This window comes from Rhea pennata, chromosome 4 (genome assembly GCF_028389875.1).
Source record: "Rhea pennata isolate bPtePen1 chromosome 4, bPtePen1.pri, whole genome shotgun sequence".
Classification (NCBI taxonomy): domain Eukaryota; kingdom Metazoa; phylum Chordata; class Aves; order Rheiformes; family Rheidae; genus Rhea; species Rhea pennata.
In genome coordinates, this window is record NC_084666.1 from 50724146 (window position 1) to 50749010 (window position 24865).

The 24865-nt window shown below is 43.2% G+C and overlaps 1 protein-coding gene and 1 long non-coding RNA gene across 10 annotated transcripts in view; one reads left to right on the top strand and one right to left on the bottom strand.

Annotated features, from left to right (window-relative positions):
- The window catches only part of GAB1 (GRB2 associated binding protein 1), a 100645-nt gene extending 83950 nt beyond the window's left edge, over positions 1-16695 (bottom strand). For 4 of the 6 annotated variants that reach the window (XM_062573920.1, XM_062573922.1, XM_062573921.1 and 1 more), the window contains exon 1: positions 16488-16623. In XM_062573920.1, coding sequence (XP_062429904.1) covers positions 16488-16559 — 72 coding nt within the window. In that variant the 5' untranslated portion in view covers positions 16560-16623. Of the gene's footprint in view, positions 1-16487 lie in introns of all 6 variants that reach the window. The other 2 variants (XM_062573924.1, XM_062573923.1) reach the window with 1 other exon arrangement.
- Positions 16696-17247: 552 nt separating this feature from the next.
- The window catches only part of LOC134139481 (uncharacterized), a 30219-nt gene continuing 22601 nt past the window's right edge, over positions 17248-24865 (top strand). For all 4 annotated transcript variants that reach the window (XR_009958176.1, XR_009958175.1, XR_009958173.1 and 1 more), the window contains exon 1: positions 17248-17906. This is a non-coding gene — a long non-coding RNA (uncharacterized LOC134139481). The remainder of the gene's footprint in view (positions 17907-24865) is intronic.

The window sequence follows — 24865 nt, forward strand, 5'->3', positions numbered from 1 at the left end:
AAGTTGCAGAGAGTATGACATCACATTTATGTGACCTTATTGCACAATTACGGTGGCTACATCCTTGAATTTTATTTTGTGAGAAAGTACATTTCTGTAAAGAGTCTGAACTATTTTCCTGGTTTATGCCCACTGTGAGTTACAGGTTTTGATATAAAGCTTAACATGACTTCTTCATAACACTATCAAAGGTAGTGCTGCGTAGCTCAATTGCCTAGAGAAATATTTGCATTTGAAATTGAGACTTGCTGGAATTTGACAAGCAACTCATAGAAACACTGCTTAACTATTTGATAAATCACACAACCCTCCACTGGATTTTACTTGAACATTGTTTAAGTTTCCTTCAAAAGGAAACAAAAAACCCATACCCTTTGAGATGGCAAGACTGATCTCCTTAGATGAATGATCATATCACAGTCACAGAAGCTCAATATAGGATTAAAATTCAGTAACTTCAAGTTCAAATAGAAGTAAATTTACATACCAATGGGATATTTGTTGACCAGAACTGATAAAGTATTATCATGAAACACTACAACATTAAAGTAGAAAACTGAAAAATTGAGTACCATTATGCTTTGGTCAATGTTATCTTAATTCTAACCCAAAATATTTTATATAACAAACTGAAAAACAGTAGTACACAAATCCTGCAATACAGTAGTTATAAATCCCAATCAGTACGTTTTTGCTTTTGATTCAGCAAAACTTCCACCATACTTCTGTGTCCCTTGTACACTGTATTTTCTACATTATTCAATATGGCATTTATTAGAATCTATACTGTTTAGTTTCAAGGTCTCCAAAATATATGTAACAAATCAATAAAATCAGCATGAGCTAAACATTTTCACATAATCATTTGTATATTTAGTTCCCACATGTTGTGGGGTTATTAAAAACCAAGTTGCCCTCATTTTACATTAGTACTATAAACATAGTACTGTCTTCTATCACACCTCATCTCCTCCCAACTCTGCCTTTTTCATTATCCAAATTGTACCCCCAAGCAAATGAATTTCTTACTACGAACATAGAAAACTCAATCCAACCCCAACCATATGAACAAGGAACTCCCTCTATTACTCTAAAGAAATGTAAATTGCTTCATCCATGGAAGGAAGTAGAGTAAGCAGAAGATGGCAACAGTGAGGGCATCCAACTTAAAACTTCCAAGATGAGTTAGCAGTTCTAAAATCTTTCATCAAATTTCCTGAGGACAACCATCCTTTCCTTTACTCACTAGATAAGAACAAACGGCACAAGGAAATACATGTACATATATACATCTCATTCAGGATGGAACATGAAGTATTCCTACAATCTGTAACAGTTCCTATAATCTGTAGCATACTGTGGGGCTGGTGAATCAAGATCCAAAAGTAATTTTCCCCCAAAAGAACAGACCAGCTAAGGGAATGGGAGGGAGAAGGCGATGGGGAAAGATACTTCCCCTTCGCAAGAGTTAAAAATGTATTGAGTGTAAAGGGGGAAAGGGGGGAGAAGAGGATTAACTGCCTTCCATGCATCATTCTAGAGTCACAGGCAATTTAAATTAAAAAAAAAAGGTTAAAAATAATAGGAATAAAAGGCAAGAATGTCACACACACATTCTGCTTTGCAGCTTTTACAGGCACAGACTAAAAGGCCTAGCATGCTGATGGATTCAGACCATGTGTCCTGAAGTCCCTTGCGTTACCTCCTCTTGCCCTGCAGTGAAAGAATAAAAATAAAAAGTCCCAATGATAGACCTGACAGCATTTATCATAACTGATCGATTAAACAGCAGACACCATATATCTCAGCAGTGTACATACATGCAAGGCATGGAAGAGTGCAGGGAAAAGGGAACAGCAACAGTAGGAGGGCTTGAGGCAACTCCCTAGTTGCTATTGTTATTAACTTAGTATACTGCTTATACCCAGTTTTTATCATCTGCTAACAATTCACCTGCTTGTCTTGATCTTCTGAACTGATGTACCTGTTCAGCTGATGACAAAAAGAAAGAATTCAGTTGGCCACAGAAATATGCAGAAAGTAGCTCACCCAATCTGTACACCAGTAAATTAGCTTCCCAATACATTGTCAGAGATGCTCCCCCCCCAATACATTTTTAACTTTTGGGATGGCGCCAGGAGTAAAATGCTTGTTTACTGCAGGCAGGAAGAGCTACCTATGATTGAGGCATTAGGAAGTGGCAGGAAGGACTAAATTATGCAATTTAGAAGTAGGAAAATAAACACAAAATAGCTGTGACGAGAAGACTTGAGAGGCATGAGCTTTGAATCTCCTCTCACTTGTGCAGGCAGCAGAGATGATCCCAGCAGGCCCCATAGGATTTCTTCACCTTTCACCCCTTCTCCTAGAGCAGCTGGCAAGGGACTTTCCTCCTTAGCACTGAGTAAGAAACATCTGTCAAGCTCAGTCCCCCAGCTGCAAAGGACTGATCACAATCTTTCTAATTCTCGATTTTGTTTGAGCAGTTAGAGATTTCGGAGAGGAGCACTCCATCCTGCCCCCTCTGCCACAAAACAGCTACCAGAAGCACAGGAGCCAAGCCTCTAGGAAACCAGTGCTTTCTTCCCTCCAAAACTCTCTCACTAGGAGTGCTGAGCAGCAGTTGTGAAACTTGACTTCACACTGCTGCCACAGGACATTTTGAAGCAACAGAAGCCACCAGCGAAGCAGTCCATCAGGAAAGGTCTCTGTGCCACTTCCCCAGCCCATATGACTCTCCCTGCAGCGGCTCCAGGACGAGCCTAGCAGGAGGCAACGCTGGGCAGGAGAAAACGGCACAGTGGCCTACGCTCCGATTCCCAGGAATTTAGCCACAGTAAATGGGAAAAAGACAGAAGGAAAAAGGGCTCATTTTCCAGGTGGCAAAGGCAGGCAGGAACACACTTCAGTTTTGTCAGATACCAGTTATATGGAGAAGTGCCCTGATGGGAAGAGGGCTGCCTCCCAATAGTCGCTAGAAGCGATCGAGCATCTTGCCCCCATTGTCAATAGCCCTGCATCTCGCCTCCACCATGTCCGAGGTTGGCTCTCACCAGTACATACCTGGCAAAAAATCCCTAGTTCTAATTGTACAGACTATTCCTGCAATTTAAAAATATGCCCATTCCAAAGTTAAGATGGCACACTAGAAGATTTGAGTCACACAGGCTGTACATTAACACAACGTCACCAGCAAATCTATCTAATGGTGACAGCGCCTCATTTGTATGATCAGGAAAGGCTAATCTGCTGGTCTGCTTATAAACCAGACAAATCCCTACTCTCCTTTTTTTGATCATGGAGCAGCAGAGGTTTACAGATAAATAGAGCCATCAGGTCAAGGCAAAAAAACACAAAAGAGTGTGAAAATGCAATTAACTTAGCATTAAAAGTATACATTATGGCAGAAAAATTCTGATCTGCTACTTATCTTTGGACAAATTTGCACTGGGATGAAACCAGGGTTTAGTTTCCCAATTTACATTAATGAGTCACTTGAATGCTACTCTTCATATATAGTCTCCTCTTCCCCGTTTCTCCCTTTCCCTCCCCAAAACTTTAAAAAGGAGAAAACAATTTTTGTCTTAGAATAACACATTTATATAGACTCAAACGTCTGTCAGCAGACGGTAATGACTGACTCTTAATAATAAAGGACAACTTAAGCTATTTTTCATAGTGCTGACAAGCTTATGCAATTTAACTTCATTTGTGCACACAGGCATGTTAGATCATAACCAAGAACGTGACATTACCTCAGCTTTGAACTTTAAGGGCATTTTTTCACACCAAGTAACAAACAAGTCATTAGACTGCAAAACTTATCTACAAAGCATAATGCAAACAGTTTCAGCAATAATTGTGCAGAAGCAGTATATGGGAAGACATTAGTGCATGTAGGAATCAGAAAGATACACTCATTGTTCTAAGAAAGTTATTTTTCACATTTATACTTTAAGACTACAGACCAACTCTTGCACTTCTAATTTTCTCAGGAAAAAGTTATATCCCTTAGCAACAGGAAAGAATTTTGTAAAAGCAAAGTTTATCTAACGCCACCATAAGAATATTACTTAATACAATGCATAATTGAAAGGAAAAAATATTTAATGAGTAACATCACAAGAGTTTGTGGATTTATAACAAGTGAAATATTCAGGGATAATAGAGACAGTTGAGAGCTTGTGGGTAAAGATCAAAGGGCAGGCTAGCATGGGGGACACTGTTGTGGGTGTCTACTACAGGCCACCTGACCAGGAGGAGCAAGTTGATGAGGCCTTCTATAGACAGCTGGAGGTAGCCTCATGATCACAGGCCCTAGTTCTCCTGGGGGACTTCAACCACCCCGACATCTGCTGGAAGGACTACACAGCAAGGCACAAACAGTCCAGGAGGCTCCTGCAGCGCACTGATGATAACTTCTTGTCACAAATGGTGGAGGAGCCTACAAGCAAGGGTGTCCTGCTGGATCTTGTCCTTACCAACCGAGAGGGACTGGTTAGAGATGCGAAGGTTGGGGGCAGCCTTGGCTGCAGTGACTGCGAGATGGTGGAGTTCAGGATCCTGCCGGAAAGAACTAGGGCAACAAGCAGGATTGCAACCCTGGACTTCAGGAGAGCGGATTTTGGGCTCTTCAGAGACCTAATTGGTGGAGTCTCATGGGTTAAGGCCCTAGAGGGAAGGGGGGTCCAGGAGACCTGGCTACTATTCAAAAATCACTTCCTCAAAGCTCAAGAGCAGTGCATCCTTATGAATAAGAAGCACAGCAAAAGGGGCAGGAGACCTGCATGACTGAGCAAGGAGTTCTTGGCCAAATTCAAACAGAAGAAGAAAGTACACAGAATGTGGAAGAGAGGACAGGCTACTTGGGAGAATTATAGGAATGCAGCCAGAGCATGTAGAGATGCAGCGAGGAAGGCTAAGGCCCAGCTGGAATTGAGTCTGGCAAGGGATGCCAAGGACAACAGGAAGGGCTTCTTCAAATACATCAGCAGCAAGAGGAGGACTAGGGAAAATGTGGGCCTGCTACTGAATGGGGTGGGGGCCCTGGTGACAAGGAATACAGAGAAGGCAGAAGTACTGAATGCTTGCTTTGCTTCAGTCTTCACTGCTAAGGGCAGCCCCTGGGAATCCTGCAGCCTGGATGTGAGGGAGAAAGTCCAGAGAAGGGAAGACTTTCCTTTGGTTGAGGAGGATAGGATTAGAGACCTTCCAGGCAGGCTAGACACCCACAAAACCATGGGCCCTGATGGGATGCACCCACGGCTACCGATGGAGCTGGCGGATGTTGTTGCCAGGCTGCTCTCCATCATCTTTGAAAAGTCCTGGAGAACTGGAGAGGTGCCTGAGGACTGGAAGAAAGCCAGCGTCACTCCAGTCTTCAAAAAAGGGCAAGGAGGAGGACCCACAAAACTACAGGCCAGTCAGCCTCACCTCCATCCCTGGAAAGGTGGTGGAACAGCTCATCCTGGATGTCGTCTCCAGACATATGAAGGAAAAGAAGGTGATCAGGAGTAGCCAGCATAGATTCACCATGGGGAAATCCTGCTTGACCAATCTGATAGCCTCCTATGATGGAATGACTGGCTGGGTGGATGAGGGGAGAGCACTGGACGTTGTGTACCTTGATTTCTGCAAGGCTTTAGACACTGTCTCTCATAACATCCTCCTAGATAAGCTCAGGAAGTGTGGGTTAGACTAGTGGACAGTGAGGTGAATTGAGAACTGGCTGAAAGGCAGAGCTCAGAGAGTTGTCATCAGTGGCGTGGAGTCCAGTTAGAGGCCAGTGGCTAGTGGCGTCCCCCAGGGCTCAGTCCTGGGTTTCAGTCCTGTTCAACTTACTCATCAGTGACCTGGATGAGGGGACAGAGTGCCTCCTCAGCAAGTTTGCGGATGATACCAAGCTGGGAGGAGTGGCTGAGAAACCCGAGGGCTGTGCTGCCATTCAGAGAGACCTGGACAGGCTGGAGAGCTGGGCGGAGAGGAACCTCATGAGGTTCAACAAGGGCAAGTGCAGGGTCCTGCACCTAGGGAGAAATAACCCTAGGCACCAGTACAGGCTGGGGGCTGACCTGCTGGAGAGCAGCTCTGCAGAGAAGGACCTGGGAGTGCTGGTGGGTGACAAGTTGACCATGAGCCAGCAATGTGCCCTTGTGGCCAGGAAGGCCAATGGTCTCCTGGGGTGCATTAGGAAGAGTGTTGCCAGCAGGTGGAGGGAGATGATCCTGCGCCTCCACTCAGCCCTGGGGAGGCCTCATCTCAAGTACTCGAGTACTGTGTCCAGTTCTGGGCTCCCCAGTACAAGAGAGACATGGAGCTACTGGGCAGAGTCCAGCGGACAGCTATGAAGATGATCAGAGGGCTGGAGCACCTGCCCTAGGAGGAACGGCTGTGAGAGCTGGGCCCCTTCAGCCTCGGGAAGAGAAGACTGAGGGGGGATCTTGTCAATCTGTACAAGTACCTGAAGGGAGGGTGTCAAGGGGACGGGGACAAACTCTTTTCAGTTGCCCCATGTGACAGGACAAGAGGCAACGGGCAGAAGTTGAAGCACAGGAAGTTCCGTCTGACCGTGAGGGGGAATTTCTTCCCTGTGAGAGTGACGGAGCACTGGCACAGGTTGCCCAGAGAAGTTGTGGAGTCTCCTTCTCTGGAGATCTTCAAGGCCCGCCTGGCTGCAACCCTGTCTAACATGCTCTAGTTGACCCTGTGTGAACAGGGAGGTTGGACTAGATGATCTCCAGAGGTCCGTTCCAACCTTAGTGATTCGATGATAAAATGTAATCAGTTTGTGGCTTAAATCTCAAATCAAGTCCATACAGATCACTGCTTTAGATCTAGAAAAGCAGAATGGCCAGACTGGATCACGCTTTTAATCTACCTTTCACACTTCCAACATGCAAGCAAAATTAGGATTAAAGAAAAATCACATAACCCACAAACCTATCATAGGTGAACTAGAATAAATTGGTTAAGGAATTACACTTTTTAAACTCTCCTTTTCTCATATCCTAAGTCTCTAAGTGTTTGCTACTACAGCTGTGAGATTCTTTCTGTCCAAGGCCTCTGGAATCTCCTACATTCCTGACTTGGACATCACTTGGCAAAGCGCTCCACTGCCTAATCTCTTCTGGGAAAAACAAGCCTCTTCAGTTTTAAACTTAACTGCACAATATGCCCCTCCCACCACCACCCCTCTTTTTTTTTTTTTTTTTTTTTTAGAAAACTATACAAGGACAAAACACCAATTCACCTTCTTAAGACTATGCATTACTTCATGACAACCTGTCTTACTTGTTTCTTGATAAAGAACATAGTATCAAATAGCCTTAACACTATCACAGTGTAAGTAACAAGTTTTCCTGTATGTCTTTCTTAATGATTCTTAGTTTCGTACTAATGTTTACTGGGAAAGGGCAGACCTGTTGTCAGTATTTCACCCTATTTCTAAGGGTCCCCAAGGTTTATATGCTTTTTGTATCATAACTGCATACCAGCTTCTGCACATGGACTTTGGACTTAGTCAGGAATAACTATTGCTCACATGCTGTAGAACTAGCTGTTTCAAAAAGCAATCCTTTAAAGGTAGCAATCCTCCCCTCCCGCCCCCCACAAATATCAAAACTTGCTTCTCTACTACACCTCATCCCAACTAAGAACCTACATGGAGACACAAGTGTCAGAAAACATAGAAGTGGGAATGGGAACATTGTCTAGCACATTACACAACTCAGTGTAGCTTCTTCACACAAAAGGAAAATGATAAAACACTTTTTTCAGAATTACTTTTTGGTTTTAAAATGGGTAAGATTACCCATTTAATCTTAAAGTTTAAATCTTAAAGTTAAAAATCTACTTTTCATTTGTTGTCATGTTTGTATTTACCCTTTTAATAACTCCCCCAAATACAGTGTAATTCTTGTGCATTAATCGTATCAAAGGTCTATTTGAAGGCAGAGGTATTAACTGTTTGAGTAGCTTCCTGTACGCCTACCCCCTACCCTAAATCTAACCCCGTGAACTCCTACTGTCAGCAGCAGACACCTACAGAAGCTTTATTTTGTTTTTGAACTCCAAGTCCCAGAAAACACAAAAATTGGCCTAAGTTTATTATCTTTTTTTCCCATCCCTTTTCTCGTAATGCAGAAATAGGAAGGAGTGGAACGTGCTTGGCGGCACCACTGAGAGCCATCGCATTCCTCCCAGGGTGGAGGCAGGCTTACCCCGGAGGAAGACAGGCAGCACATCTGCCATCACCCTGCCCCAAGGCTGGCTGCACTGGAAAGAGGGTGGGGAAGCAGATCGAGTTTGTGACAGCCACTATCTCCATTGCCATGAAGAGTTTATCTGGTGCTGTTTTCTCTTATAAAGCAGTCGGACAACCAACGCGTGACCGACTAGCCTGCTGGAAAGCTCTAGGGCAGAAAGCACGCAAGCAGCCAAGGTCGCTTTTCAGCTGCTAGGCAAGGTCAAACCCACACCCTGCCGCCACCACTGCCACGCATGGCTACCCGCAGCTAGCCACACGGCAGAACTGCAGGGCCTTGCCTCCAAACAACATGACGCCAAGAAAGCTAACCCGAGCTTGCCAGTCCATGGGAGAAGACACAAAAATTACCTCCTTTCTAAAAGCAGATGTGACAAAGCTTGAGGCTTCCCAGAAATTCCGAGAGCAGAATAAGCACAGCTGTTGATCAAGCATCACTTTTAAAAGCATTCTGCCAACAAATTTCTCTTCAAAATAAGAACTAGCAAAATCTTTTCATTTAATTCAGTTGTTGATGTGGAGCCAGAACTCAGTTGTCAAGGAGCAACAAACTGGCACGCTAACTCCATATGCTCTCTTAGCAGAAGTATCACCTCTTTCTCAAGGTGTATTTTTTTACACAGAATTGTATTATTATGTACAGATACTATGCAGAATAATACACAAGCCATACAGACATAACTGCTTGACTTTTCAGTTATATGTTCTTATCCCATCAGCTCCAAGACAGCTGACTATCATGCTGTCATTATCCAGAATAATTGCCATTTACCTGCAAAAAAAGGACAACAAAAAAGGACAAAAAACCTTTTCCCGAAGGATTGTCCTCAGGGAAATCAGATCCTCATGGATTTTGATCTCAAAGTCATAAATATAGTATACAAAATGCCACTAAATGTATTTCTTCATATGAGGCCTCAGTTAAAAAAAAAGAGAGGGGGGAAGAGAAAGAGAGGGGGGGGGAGAGAGATTAGAGAATTTAACAGTTGATTCAGTCTCTTTCATCTTGCTAAAAGCTACCCTATGAACATTTCCCTGCTGTATACTACTAAGCAGACAGTCAAGACACTACATAATAATTATTTTACAACTAAAAGCAATTCAGCAAGCTCCAGAAGACCTCAAAAGTTAGTAAGGAGAAAATAAAACTCTAGTCAAAAACTAGCAGGAACATCAAATCCAAGCACAAAAACAGACTGCATAATCTTTCATTGGAAGTCAGTTTAAAAAAAAAGGCACAAAGATACAACTAGTATATTGCACTGAACAATAATGACATGGTAACATTATTTGTACAACTACAAACACTTTCACTGCAGTAAACAAGCCAGAGAATTCATGAAAGAGAACTGCAATAACCTAACCAAGAATTGATAGAACAGGAATTAAGAATAAGCAAGCAACACCATGTACTTGATCTAAAGATCCCAGAATTTCTCTTCTCTAGGAAAAAAATAATAATAAAAACACTGTCTTAGAAATATTTGTCTGTACATCTAAGGAGCTGAATTCACATCAGTGTCCACAAAAAAAACCCACAACAGTAAATTATTTTGGACTAATTATATTCACCTGTACACAACATATACCTGCCTTGACAAGATTATCCCTTTCTGTCTGATCTTTCTGCCTGCATTGCTCAAGTGATTTGCATGACATAAGGTCTGTCCCTCATAATGAAATACTGCAATTAAATTGCAACAGAGTAAATTGCTTATATTGGCAATAAAATGATTACTCATTGGAGAAGGGAAAAATTTAAGGTCATTAAAAAAAACCTCCAAGTCTGTCACTGTAACACTAAAGAAAGTCAGGGAATGAAAAAATAAGGAGATAGTTCTTTGTTTTAATGTGTATTTACTTTTAAGTTGAAACACAATTCGTACCTCAGTATTTGTACTCTCCCTGATTTAAGAAACTATTTCATCTAACATACACTGTTGAAATTATTTTTAGACTAGAAAGAGGTGACATCAAAACTTTAAGTGTAAGACATTCCCAAACCATAGTCAACATATATTAAGTTACTTCCACCTTTTTAAGATTGCTACATTTTGAGTTACTGAGGTCCCTTTCACTTTTACTAAGGCTTTTGCCAAAGTCATGATCCAAAAGGAATGAGAAAGAAGTATGTTCTAAAGTCTATGCTAGAAAGAGACTACATTTGATTCTAATCATCTGACCCAAAAGCCATGCCAAAAAGACTTTAAACACACTAGCAAAGTAGGAAAAAAAAATAACGAAACAGAAGTGTCCAGGCAACCATTCCAAGATTTTAAAAATTTAAGAAAAAAAAAGAAAAGGATACTGGAAACCATTTTCTGTCTGTCGCTTTCATCTTTATAAATAGAAGACCGTTTGATACAAAAAAAGCAGACTGAAAAGGGAAAGATTATATCCCATCTGAAAGAGTGTCAACCAAAAATAACAGCTCTGCTATACAGGTGTTTGGAAGCAGTGAAACACTCCCCCAAGGCCTCCAAAATTGTGCTCATTTTGACAGTCAAGGAATATATATATGTATTTTTAAGCTACACTGTCCAGTAAAAACATTCCTTTTCTCAATATATCCAATTCACATTTTTTCACACACTGCCTTCCTCACATTTGGGCTTACAACTGACTAAAACACATGCAAAACAAGATCGTCTGCTTATAATTGGGAGTTAAAATTATAATATTTCATGATCTCTTCTGATGATTTAATATATATATTGTTTACACTGGATGTTCAACACTGCAAGACGTCGTGCATATGTGGAAGACCAGCTGCTACGCAGCATCGCAAAAAGCTGGACACATTAATTTGCATTTCTACTTCCTCCTCGTTCCCTGTTAAGTTCTTCACTGAATTGTAATCAGCTGCACCAAATTTTATTAACACATCTACCAAAAGACAGAAGCCTACTGAAAGGATATCCATTAACCTGGTACATACCCAACTGAGAATGAACTGCAATGTCCTTGAAGTCTGAAACTGACTCAGCTCTCAGCTGTTCTGGCCTCAAAATAGGAGTTACTATCTAACAGCAGTTAACAAAAATTGTTCACATCAAAAATGCATTTATGAATATCTGGGTTATTTCATATGTCCAGCAGTTCACCTTCACTTAAAGAGAAACAGGACCATTTCTGCTACTTAAGTCTAACTTTCCTAATTATCAGCACAAAAGCTGTAAATCATTTGAGTACTAGATCACCCACACTCAGAAACATCTACATGAAACAGTGTACATCAGAATGGTGTATTTCCTAAGAAGTAGAATAACTAGCAGAAGAGACTTCTCTTACTTAAAACATGCATATTAGACATACTAGTTCTGTATATTGATTCTCCAGTCTTTTGCCTTGAAGCTGTTCAGATAGAAAATTAACAGCACGCACCGCAGCTATGTGGTTGCCAGTGCTGTAGCTCTGACAGCACAGAAGTTGGTGCTGGCTGCAAATGTGTAAGTGTCAAAAATGATAAAATATTTGCCTGTTGAGTTTCATATTGCCAAGGTGAGACATAACACCTAAAGAGCAAGCCTGCAACATGGACATGCCCCCCAGAGAGTTCAGTATCTTCAATTGGCACACAGAACACCACAGCTCCCTTTTATATTTAAAGGGACTATCAGAAAATGTTACATTTACTTGTGCTGTCAAATTCACAGTTTAGGGTTCCCCAATTAATGCTCTTTAAAAATATTCTAAGACACAGGTTCCTACACAGTGCCTAGAAGAAAGGGAAGGGATGGACTCTCTTCTACAACACAAGGCTTATGCATGAGCATGGTTCAATTCCGGCGAGATCCTCATTAACTCCTGGAAGAGCAAAGGCACAACTAAGTTCAGAATATTAAGATGTCTCATAACATTACTAGATTATGCTCACCTATCTTGAATTAACTTGACCACTCTGCTCTACAAGGATAGCACTGAATGATGTCAAACAAGACAATCTTGGGATTTTGTGTAAATCAGCTGGCTTTTTTAATTTGATTACCATGCTGCTGGAAGATCACAAAAGGTTCATAGATACCTCCCAGAAGAAAGATTTCTGTTAGGTACTTCAGCTTTTATCAGTTTACAGCTATTTTGCTGAGTAAAATACTTCTTAATACCATTATATATCGTAACACATTTCAGTATTACTTAAAACAGAATAGGCAGCTCTGTGATCACTGTCAAAGAGTAACTGCTGAACAAATCCATAGTGAAATATTTCTACTACTTTTGCACCTGTGTCACCTTAGACTATATGAAACTCATCTTCCATGTTCTAGTCACTACCTCATCTCAATTGTCTAAATTGGAGAACATCGTAAACCCTTGAATGCTATATAGTTTTGTCAGAATTATATCAGTGCCCCCACTGTCCTAGAGAGATCAAGTCTGTTTCTCACTTTTAAACTCTTCATTTTTTTTAAATAACTGTACAGATGGTCAATTACAGTAGCGCAAAACCAGAAAGATTTTTTTGCAAGAGAATAATACAAAAATTAAGGTTTCTAATTTACTTTCAAAACTGTCTTGGGAGCCTCTAAGCACAAGGAAGCCTATCTGATACACAGGAAAGTCTTGAATCAACCTACCCATAAGAGTGCTGGCTCCTCTTCCAACACAGACTGCTTGGTTTTTTTTGATGAAGTTTTATCTTTTACAAAATAGAGTGTATTTCAATAAGAACACTGAGAATTATTATAATCTCACTTGAAAACATAAGCTCAGCCTCAGTTACACCACACTTGATTTAAAATTACCGAAACACCAAATGTTACTCTCTATACCAGTAGACTTTCTGTGAATCAACTGTATAAACCAAGCAACACTAAAATCCTGGTTTTAAGCACATTCATTAGTCATACTTAACCCTAGCCATCATGCAAGTGAAAATGTAATAATTGTAAGAAAGATTTCAAAACAATCTCTCCCATTCACTCAACATTTTCTCCCTTGCTTCACCAAGGGGACAGCTGTATTAAACTATCTGGTTCTCTATACTGGGCTACCACAGAGAAGATCAGCTATTTGAACTGGACCAGGCACAAGGAACTGCAATATAGCAGAGAATTATGAAACCAGGTTTTACTATCTATTTTTAAAGGACAGATTGGGGGTGGGGGGAGAGGTCTTCCAATTACATCTTTAAAAATGAGAGAACTAAAGCAGAAAACAAGCAAGTTAGTTGCAGTAAGTTAAAGCATAAAACATACACAAAACTAAAGGCAACCAAGCAAGTAAGAAAAGGAAACAATACAGAGGGTAACAGAAGCTGCAAAATTTAGTAGTCCTCCATCCCTATGCAAAAGCCAGTTCTTTCACACCACTCAGGCGAGCATTGCGCAGGCTGTAGAGATCTGTACAGGATTTAGCCCCAATTTCCTTTCCCTTCTTCCCTCCTAAATCCACATCCTGATCTTTGATCCACAGCTGACACGAAAGGTTACTTGTAACTATTTTTTTTCTCAGATCTGCTGCTGAAAACAATCAGCCTATTCCAGCAAACAAACCAGCCCCCATACTGGCTTCCCCCCAGCTCCAGGGAACCAACATCAGGTGACAATGGTTAGTGCTAAGTTACTTCCAAATCAAAAAAAAAATGCATGCACAAGACATTAAAATAGGACTGCTTTAAGGTGGGAAAAGAAATATATGGTGCTAAGGCACATATCCAAGCAAATCTGATTTTTCCACCTCCAGGACAGTTATTTCTTTTTAGGCTCCAAATAGTTGTAAGCTAGCTTTAATATTATGTCCAACTGCTTCAAACAAAAATTAAAGTTCCTGTGAAACATATGTCTATGCACTAGCTTCAAAGTGTTCCTTTTCACCCTTGCTAAGAAGTGAAACCATATTTAACTGCAATTTCAAACTTTTATCTCTCTTCCCAGATGGTAACCTGGATTTGCCCCAACACTTGCATGCAAAAACTAATAGGGCGTGAAGTTACAATTTTCCATATATATATGTGAAAAGTATGTGTTGGAGAAAAGCAGTTTTCTACTAAAAATACTTTCCTATCTTCTCTTCTGGTACAGCCTCTTGAAATATCACCAGTACAAAATACAGCTTTAAAAACATAGCTCTTCTGTGCCTCATCATAGACATAAAATTAGAGAGAGTATAAGCCAATGTTTAAATCACTGTGCACTCAATGCAAATTCATTGTCTTGAGTATGTGAACTTTTTGTTTGGATGAAGTCCACGATGCCAAGGTCATCTCTTGTGCCTTTGAAGCAAACACAAACCTTTAGCCTACAACTAATTAGGCACTACAAACAAGCAGGAGGAATCTTACTTTAATTCCTCCCTTAGACAGCACCTTTCTTTCACACAGGAGAGGACAAGCAGGTAACAGTACACTGCAATGTGCAAGATTTATACTTACGACCTGATGGCCTACAATGCGTACAGAAGCTGTACCAACTGAGTCACGAGGAAGCCAGTATAAGCGTGCCATACCTCCTCAAAAAAAACCTGTTTCAAGTAAAGATAAAGGAATCGCTTCTCCAGAACTGGGAACTCCTTAACCAACACTACAGTTAGAGATTTCCTCTCAAAGGTTGCTATGTTATCCTAATATGGGAGTGAACACACCTTGAAAAGATAGTTACATGGAAAAAAGCTAGTGCATTTAGAGACTGACTTATGGTATCAATTTAGGACACCAAGCTCCTGTTTACAATTTCTATCAACAAGTCAGCATAACTCTTTGTGATTTAAAGCTTAAGCAGAAAGTTAACTCAAACTTCAAAAAACTTTAGGAGTTCACTTAAAATCTGTATATTTCACCAGTGTAGTGGTATCCGATGAGTATATACCCTAGGCATATGCAAATATCTACAGCAGCTCGGCCAAAAATGCAGCCCATGTCCGATCTGGCAGGGAAGCACAGCCTTCCCCGGGCCCATGAGGACATTTGCTTTGCAAGTCTGATCCTGTACCCTTGGTGTGAACAGGACTTTTGCCACTGGGAACAGGAGAGTGGGTTATTCCCCTCCACCCCTTTTTGAAGGGGTGAAAAAGCAGAAGAGTCATTTAGCCAATCTCTCGGCATTCAGAAATTTATCAGTGACAACAGCATGTTTCTTCAAGTTTATTCTTTGGGAAGTGACTGTCAATCACTAACAAATCAAAATAATGTGGTCACGTTAAGATCTGCATTCACGGATTCTCAAATGGCTCTGAAGAGCTTTAACTACTTCGGTAAAACTGGTAACTGCAAAGGCCGTTTCTATTTAAATACTTGCTAAACTAAGATTAAAAAAATGAAGTAAAAGAGTGGGGGAAGGAAAAAAAAAAGAGAAAAAAAATACTAAAAGGCCCCAGCATTTTGTACCAGTTACGCAAACACCATGAAGCTACCTCGGTGCCAGTGGGAAAGAGCCTGGGCAAAGAGGGCTCCTGGCATCACCCACCCCTCCTACGTGACTTGACAGCGTCCCCGCCGGCACCGACGAGCTACCCGAGCCCCGCACTTTGCTGCCCCCCTGTCACGAAATCCGCCTCTCAGCAAGCGAGCTCCATTTTCCCGCAGCCGAAATGTCAGCCCCTCCACAGCCTGTTAAAGTCTTTACTTCTGAGCAACAGGAGCTGCTCAAAAACCTGCTACAGAAATAATAACAAACACGAATTTCTCGGAACTGCCCCGCTGCCTCTCCCCCCGCCTCGCCGGGCTGTCCCGCGGCACAGGGCGGCCCGGCCCGGCCCGGCCCGGCCCGGCCCGGCGGCTCCCGCGGCACCAGCCCCGCGGCCGCGCGGGGCGGCACCGGCCCGGCCCGGCCCCCACGCGCGCACCGGCACCCGCACCGGCGCGGCGAGTGTTTACATTTAAAATACACAGATCTCCGGACCCGAAGGGAAGGCGGAAAAACTCCGCCCCCTCCCTCGCCCAGCGCCCTCAGAAAAGGCGATAAAAGCGAAGGTACAAACATCTGACCGCTCGGTGTCCTTTTCTCCCCCCTTCCCCCTCCCCCCCCCCCAAAAAAAAAATAAAGAAACGAAGAAAAAGCAAACAGACAGAGACGCGACCGAGAGCCCCGCGGGGGCCGCCAGACACCCCGCGCGGGGCAGGGCGGCCGGGGGCCGCGCAGCGCCCGCGCCCCGCGCTGCCCGCGGAGCCGCCGCGCCCCGGCCGGCAGGGAGCGGGACGGGGCGCGGGGGCGCAGGGGCGAGGCGAGGGGCGCCCGCAGGACGGCGAAGGCGGAGGGCGCGACGCGCGGGTGGGAAGCGCACTCACGTAGCGTTTCAACTTCTTCTCCGGCGGGGACTTTCGGAGCCAGCCCGAGCAGACCACCTCGCCGCCGCTCATGGCTGCGCCGACGGGGCAGTCCTCCTGCTGCTGCTGCTGCTGCTGCTCCTGCTCCGCCGGCAGCCGCGCCGAGGCAGCCCCGAGCCGCGGCGGCAGCGCCGCGCCCGCTCCGGCCTCCTGGGGCTGCGGGGCGCGGGCAGGGAGCGCGGGCAGGGCCGGGCGGGGGGAGCGCGGAGCGCGCGTGTCTGTGTCTGTCTCTCACGCACCAACAAACAGCCGGAGCGGCGCCCGAGTGGAATAACAAGCCGGGCTGAGGCGGGAGGCTGCCCCCCTTCCTCCTCCTCGCCGCCCTTCACGCAACCATCGGGAGAGACGACGAGCGGCGGCCGCCGCCCCGCCGCAACTTCGGCTCCGGCGTCCCGGGGCAGGATCCAGCCGCCGCCCCGCGTCGGTCGCGCCGCCTCCGCGCCGCCGGGATCCTCCCGGCGGAGAAAGGCTCCGGGGGCTTCCCCTCCTCTCGCCCGGCCGCCTGGCAAATCTCGGCGCTGGCTGCCGCAGCGGCTCGGGCTCGCTCCTTCCCCTTCCTCCTCCTCCCCTCCGCGCGGGGAGGAGGGGATCGGCGAGCGCTCCTGCCTCCTTCGCCTTCACCTCCGGGGCACGGCACGGCGCGGGGACGGGGCGCCTCGGCCGCGGGACGCCGCCGCCGCCCCCTCCCCCGCGGGGCTCGGCGGGCCGGGAGCGCGGCCGGGGGCGCAGAGGGCAGCCGCGACCGGGGCGAGCCCCGACTGCGCCGCGGGCTCGGGTGCTCTCCCTGCTCGCGGGCGTGGGAGGGATTTACCCTGGTATTCAAAGCGTCTCCCCCTCCTCCCCCCAGCCCGCTCCTTCTCCACAGCGCCGGCCGCGGCGGCCAGTTGAACGACGGCGCCTCCCCCGCCCTCACTCGGCGGGCGGGCGGCCCCGCCGCGTCCCGAGCCGAGGAGCCGCGGCTCCTCCTGAAACTCCGCCAGAGCCGTTTCAAACAACAAGGGCCGGGAGGGGGAAGGGAGCGAGGGAGAGGGACGGTGCTTCCGACAGGGATCCTGGGAGCTGTAGTCCGCGGGCGGGAGCGGCCCCCGGCGGGCAGCCGGGCCGCGGGGACTGCGGCGGCGCGGCCGTTGGGCGGCCGTTAGGGGGCCGTTGGGGGCGCGCGCGGAGCGTTCGGCGGCGGCCGTTCGCCCCGCCGGACGGCGAGGAGGGAAAGGCAAAAGTGTGGGGTTCCTCCCCTCCCCCCAGCAGATTTATTTTCTGGCCATGTGGATTTGAGCGGTCTGTTTTGGGGGAGCGCAGAGCATCCGCTGGACGTTCACGGGAGCTGAGGTGGGCGCGGATTTGTTTCCAGCTCTGAAGGACGGGTCTGTGAAGCTAATGGTAATTTGAATAACAAATGTTAAAATTATGACTGAAATGTTGAATAATTCGTTGAAACTCACTGCAAAATTACTTATTAGAGATGAAAAAAAAAACCCAAGACTTATAAAAACGGCATTAAAAACAACTCATCGAAAGTTAATTCCTTTTAGCAAGTCTGAAACTGCCTTGGCAAAAAAAAAAAAAAAAAAAAAAGAAAAAAAAAAAAAAAGATATAAAATTCAGTTATTAGCTTAGAAAAGTTCAATGCCAAGTTCATTTCTTCCCAGAGCGAGTCTCTGAGACTGCAGAGTGATGTTGCTTCGGGTAAGAAAGTTGTAATTACAAGTCTGCATGTGACAGTTGTGATGTATTAATTAAGGTGGAAGCGTCGGAGGAATTTTTAGTGTCTTTCTGAAGTAAACACGTACACACCACCCACCGTCACATGAAGCTGAGAAGGTGTAGTTAAAACACCAACCTGAAACCCCTCAGCAGCCTTGCCTACCAAAAAAAAAGTCAAATTTTGACAGGTTGTGCCTACTTATATAACTATGTGGTGTTTATAATACCGTTTTTAAGGGGTGTATCCGTTGGCTGTAATGCTGCCTCCTGTAATCACAGCGCCCAGCTTGTTGGTAAAAACGTAACCAACTGCCCGTGCAATCGGCGGCGGGGAAGGCGCCTCCAGAGGGCGAGTCAGAGCAACCGACATTAATTCCTGCTCTCAACCAGCCTCTGGAGATTGCAATCAGCTCCCGAGATTGGTCGGCAAATTACATGGCGTTTGGGGTCTAAAGTCTGGTGATGTAAACAGCGGCTAATGTGTTTGCTCACCTTTCTCCTTTCCTGTGCGTTGCCTCAGACAAGAGTCTGATAGTAAGTCTGTGAGCTCTTTGGGACAGGGCGTTCTGGTTTGTATTTGCACGGTACCTCCCAGAGGGAGAGTCTGTTCACAACCAAGGCTCTTCTTTGCCACGGTCAAACATATAAATAAAATTGGGGGGGGGAAAGCACAATGGTATGTAAGGCAGTCCTAAGCAGTATTCAGTTAAAAGGGTAAAACCAAACTCATTCAACAGTTAATCTCTGCAGACAGTGCTCTGTCTTTTCCACTCCCACAAAAAGGAGCTCTAAATAAGGATTTTTTTTTTTTTTTTTTTTTTTGCAGATTACTTATTTGCAGGGTTCTGGAATGGGACATGATGTTTGTTTAACAGCAGTGCTCTTCCACTGCAGAGAAATATTCCCCCTAGTGTGCCTTTGTTGAAGGCAGGGTGATAGTTGCTGTGATTCATCAAAGTTTATCAGGTTATCATGTTAAAAAGTCACGAAACAGCATCTGTAGTATTTTGACAAGGTCATTTGCAGGAAAATGAACAGGAAAATGAAAGGTTAAAGCCAGGAGATGTTGAAAACAGTGCATCGATTTCACTGTAAATCTTTACACATAGTTACTTTTACTAATGCTTGAAGTTTTATGAACAGTAAAGCACTATTAAATATTAAAAGAAAGATCACTAAGATTTTCCCAGAAACATTTAGAAAAAGACAATCACTGAATTTTGTGCTTTATACCAATATTAAATGTGCACAAATCCTAACATCCAAACCATCCTCACTTATATTTTGACAAATTATCATTTCATCTCTTTCAGTGGGGCTAGTGGAAAGAGTAAATGAGAAAGCAATTAGATGCATAGTTAATAAGCATGAACTCAAATTGTAATATGACTTCCAAGTGGGCTTCATTATAGCTGTTTTGTTTAAACCACTGATGTAGTTGTCTGATATTTTGACATTACATTTGTATTTTCAAATGTGCTGGAATATGCAGTGTTAGCCCAGAGTCCAGCATTAGTTCGTCCTGTAACTGCAGTAACAGCTAATTTTCTTGAAAATAGCTACCCAGAGATACACTTTGTGTGTAGCTTTCATGCTTGCCATAGATCATAGGTTAGGAAAAAGGAATGGATGTCATGAATACCAATAAATAATGAGAATGTAATAAAACCTTCCTTTTAGAACATTTAGAACTTTATTGTAATGTACAATTACAGGGCCAAACACTGTCTTAAAAATGCTTTATTGTGTTGTTAAATTTAAGAAAATGTAATTCAGCAAAGAAATACTTCAAAATGACTTGTTTATATATATATATATAATCTTTTTTTAGGATGTTGTCTGATGGACTGCTCCTTGATGACCATGTATTTCTCTTTCTTCTCTCAAATCATTATTTGAACTACCCATTCAGTGTTTCATTCCTACCCGTTCAGTTTACAATTCTACTGGCACTTTGACCAATAATCTTAAGAAAGAGCTATATGTAGCTATACTTCTCCTTTAAAGTAAGTTAACAACTAGCAAAACTGAGAATATTAGTACAGTGAGTTTCCATGCATAACCAGCAATGTTCCATAGTTCACAATTGAGCCATCCTGTGTTAGAGCAAACCAAAGCAATTAAGAACACTAATGAAATGCATAAACAGCACAATAATTAGGTTTAACTTTTAACATCTGCATAATTATTGCTGTATAACTCTCTATATAACTGTCTATGTAGTGAAATTAGTGGGCACAACTACAGTAAGGTAAGGTAGGGCATAATTTCCTTAAATTAGGATTGAAAATTGCAGAAATTTCTATCAAAATTGAATGTTTCAACTAGTTTTCTTACTGTGATTTTGCCTTGAAACTTTAAACAGCATAAGCATGGTCCATTTTGAAATTCTCCTGAAATACAGCTTGTGCTTGGAAGTACAGACTCACTAAGGTCATAGAGTGTTCTGGCAAACTCACATTGGAGCCATTGGATCACACTGCCGTTTGGCTTGATGGACTACTGTTACTGCACATAAGGACACAACCACCCTCTCCCCTCACTTTGTCCCTGTGGATTATTTCTGAACAAGTGTGCTGTGATTCAGGAAGCTCAGAGAATAAAGATCCTCTGAGCTCAATTAATTGCGCTATGGAATCTTTCGTGTTTGTGTGCAAAGGTACTTTGAAGAAGAAAGGATTTTCATTCCTTACCAATGTATAAGTGACAGCCTAAAAGCCTGAAGAGGTTTCACTACAATGCTAAGACAATCTTGCTCTTTTATTTTGCAAATAGTCAGGATTTCTGAGGATTTGCCACTCTATTTTTCAGGTGAGGTTCCTTTACTGTAGATTGTCTATTTTTGTAATAGCCATAAACAAACAATCAACTGCAATTAGCTGTTTTGCAGTTGATTGGATTGCTGATTTTTTTCCATTTTTAAAAATAGATTTACAGTTGGTAGCTGTATGTAGCCAAGAAAACAATGTGCCCAACAAAGTAGCTAGAGAATGGAGCTGAGGTAGAATTCTTACTATGATGCCAAAATCATTTCAGGCCTAGCCACTGCACAGTTGCCTGTGTTACTATTTATGAACTCTGTATAGTTGTTGTCCTCTGAAACAATATCATTTTTGTGATCAGATACTGTGGTGAAGTAGGTAGTACAAAACTACAACTGAAATGCACTTCAGCTGGCCAGGCAACACTGTGCCCTGGTATGTGACTACCACTCACAGTCATGGTGCTTTTGCCACCTTTCATCTAATTAACCATGTTATTTTTGGACTTTAGGCTACTCTGGCATTTTTTCATCTCAGTTGTTATCTTACTTACAAGAGCATGTGAAAGAAGCCTTGATCCCTCCATTGACTTTGTGTTCTTTTATGAGTGCATTCCAAACTGTTTTAAATGAGTTTTCCAATTTTTTGGAGTAGAATATTTATGTATTTTACCATATAAAGTAGGTCATGTGTAAATCCATCACCTTTGGTTTGTCTGCCAAGGCTTCTTGACAAAGGAAGCAGGAGCTGATAGAAGAGGAGATTAAATTCGTCTGGATTTGTTTTTAGAAATATGAATGATGCTAATTACTCATGAAAATAGCTTAGAAATGCTGGAATTGCATAATAAGACCACAGCTCTTGACTTTAATGTTATACTTTATAATCTGAAAAACTATACATTTATCTGTAGTTTCACATTGCAGTTATATTCTACAGTGGCTCTTGGTAATGATTCTTAATCTCATCCATGCCTTCTGTTATATTTTAAGGAAATTTGTATTTAATTATGACATAGGTTTAAAACCCTAATAAAAAAATCATATTTTGCATGTCAAGCTATATCCCAAAACATGTTTAGGTATTTATACAACAATGAATCAGTGCAAAAAGATTCTTCTAAGCTTGAAAAAAACTATATGGACATCTGTTTTCATCGCAGGTATTTTCCCTTTGAGCTTAGAAATCTTCCTAGATAAATTTAATTCACAAAATTATTTTGGTCAGTTTGTGGATGACTTTATCTACTATTACTTTCAGATTCTAGTTATTTAGATTATTTGGCAAAGATATTGAGGAAAGACTAACATAAAACAGACTTTTAAATGAGATAACTTCATGTTTGGAATTGTTCATTGATTGTTAATCCACCTTTTATCTTTTGGTATTCTTCCTCTTATGTGAATACAGGAAAATAAACGAAAGGGTGTACTGCAAAACACATACCAAAAAGGAACAGTTTAAATTTCTATGTTGCTGAAATATGTTGAGATTTCCTTCTTTGTAGAAAACTCTCCTTCCCACTAGAATGGAAATTCACTGGTAAATATTTGTTCTCTCCTTTTTGCCAAAGGATCGCTTGATTGCCGTATTCCATGCAAGGGAGTTTTCGTTTTCTTTTTAGACTAAGCAAGGAAGAAGGAGCAAGCAAGCTGGTTGGCCAACCATACAGAAACTTCCTCAGGTCTATTCTGCTCAAAAATAAATCAAGGGGATTTTCCCTCCTTAAGGATGATGCCTTTGCATATATCCTGCTGGTGTGAAAGCAGGCAGGCTTTATGTATCATGGGAAGCATTTTCCAAGTTTAGCACAATGGAAACTTAATACTTCAGACAAGCTTTATCTGGGAAGTCTGATATAATCCTGTAATAGAAATACAAATTACTATAGAAATGACCTTGTTTTCAGGAAAAATTCTAATTCGTGGTCATGGAAGAGGCCAATGTTTCATTCTCCACTGCTATGCATAGTCAAGAAAGCATATTAAGCAGCCAGACTCTTTAACTGAACATGATTTGTCCTCCAAAAACACAAGGAGGTTGTATTGAACTCCTCCCAGAAGAGAATCTATTATAAGATAGAGCACTGAGGGAGGAGTTAAAGGCTAAGAAACAGCGCATATGAAGACGTTGCAGGCTGATGCTTTCTGTTACAGCATGAAAAAGCAAGAACACCAGAGAATATGTTGTTTGGAGGTTGTTTTCATATAATAAAACAGTTGAAATAATTGAGCTTACAATGCAAGTGTAATGATATGTTCTGTCAGCTACAAAGCCTGCATTTTTTTTTCCTTTGTTGTAATCTCCATGGTTAAGCAGTTCCATGTAACTGATATTTTGAAAATAAAATACAGAAATAGAAAGATTAACTAGAAGTGTTTGAAGAAAAGAGGAAGGTATTTGAATGCCAGGCTGGGATAAAATCCGTTTAGCTGAAACTCCTGTCTCTCTATAGCAGATTAATCCAACATCTATGCTGCAGTACTCCAAGGAAATCATTTAATTAGAGAATTAAAGTCATTGAATGTCTTGGAATATTTTTGACACTGCATTAGGAACATGCAGTGAAAATTAAATAAACTAGTCAGTTAAAGAAGGTGCTGGAGGAGAGATATCCCTCAAATGATGCTCCTCCTATTGGAGGAATCCCATGGGTTAGGGCCTTGGAAGGAAGGGAGGTCCAACAGAGCTGATTAATATTCAAGCATCACTTCCTTGAAGCTCAAGAGCAGTGCATCCCTATGAGTAAGAAGTCCAGCAAAGGGAGCAGGAGACCTGCATGGATGAGCAAGGAGCTCCTGGCAAAATTCAAACAGAAGAAGAAAGTACACAGAATGTGGAAAAAGGGACAGACCACTTGGGAGGAATGTAAGAACATTGTCTGAGTATGCTGGGATGCAATAAGGAAGGCTAAGCCCCATTTGGAATTAAACCTGGCAAGGGATGTCAAGGACAACAAGAAGGACAATATATCAGTAGCAAAACGAAGACTAGGGAAAACGTGGGCTCTCTGCTAAATGGGGCGGGGGCCCTGATGATGAAGGATACAGAGAAGGCAGAATTACTGAATGCCTTCTTTGCTTCAGTCTTTACTCCTAAGGCCGGCCCTCAGGAATCCCAGAGCCTGGAGACGAGAGAGAAGGTCTGGAGAAGGGAAGACTTTCCCTTGGTTGCGGAGGATTGAGTTAGAGATCTTTAGGCAAACCTGACACCCACAAATCCATGGGCCCTGATGGGATGCACCCCAGAGTGCTGAGGGAGCTGGTGGATGTTATTGCTAGGCCACTCTCCATCATCTTTGAAAGGTCATGAAGAACTGGAGAGGTGCCTAAGGACTGGAAGAAAGCCAGTGTCACCCCAATCTTAAAAAAGGGCAAGAAGGAAGACCCACAAAACTACAGGCCAGTCAGCCTCACCTCCATCCCTGGAAAGGTGATGGAACAGCTCATCCTGGATGTCATCTCCAGACATAAGGAGGAGAAGAAGGTGATCAGGAGTAGCCAGCATGGATTCACCATGGGGAAATCCTGCTTGACCAATCTGATAGCCTCCTATGATGGAATGACTGGCTGGGTGGATGAGGGGAGAGCACTGGACGTTGTGTACCTTGATTTCTGCAAGGCTTTAGACACTGTCTCTCATAACATCCTCCTGGATAAGCTCAGGAAGTGTGGGTTAGACTAGTGGACAGTGAGGTGAATTGAGAACTGGCTGAAAGGCAGAACCGAGAGGGTTGCAATCAGCAGTGCAGACCAGTTGGAAGGCCTGTAGCTAACTGTGCCTAGGGGCTCAGTCCTGGGGCCAGTCTTATTCAGCTTTTTCATCAATGACCTGGATGAGGGGACAGAGTGCCTCCTCAGCCAATTTTGCTGG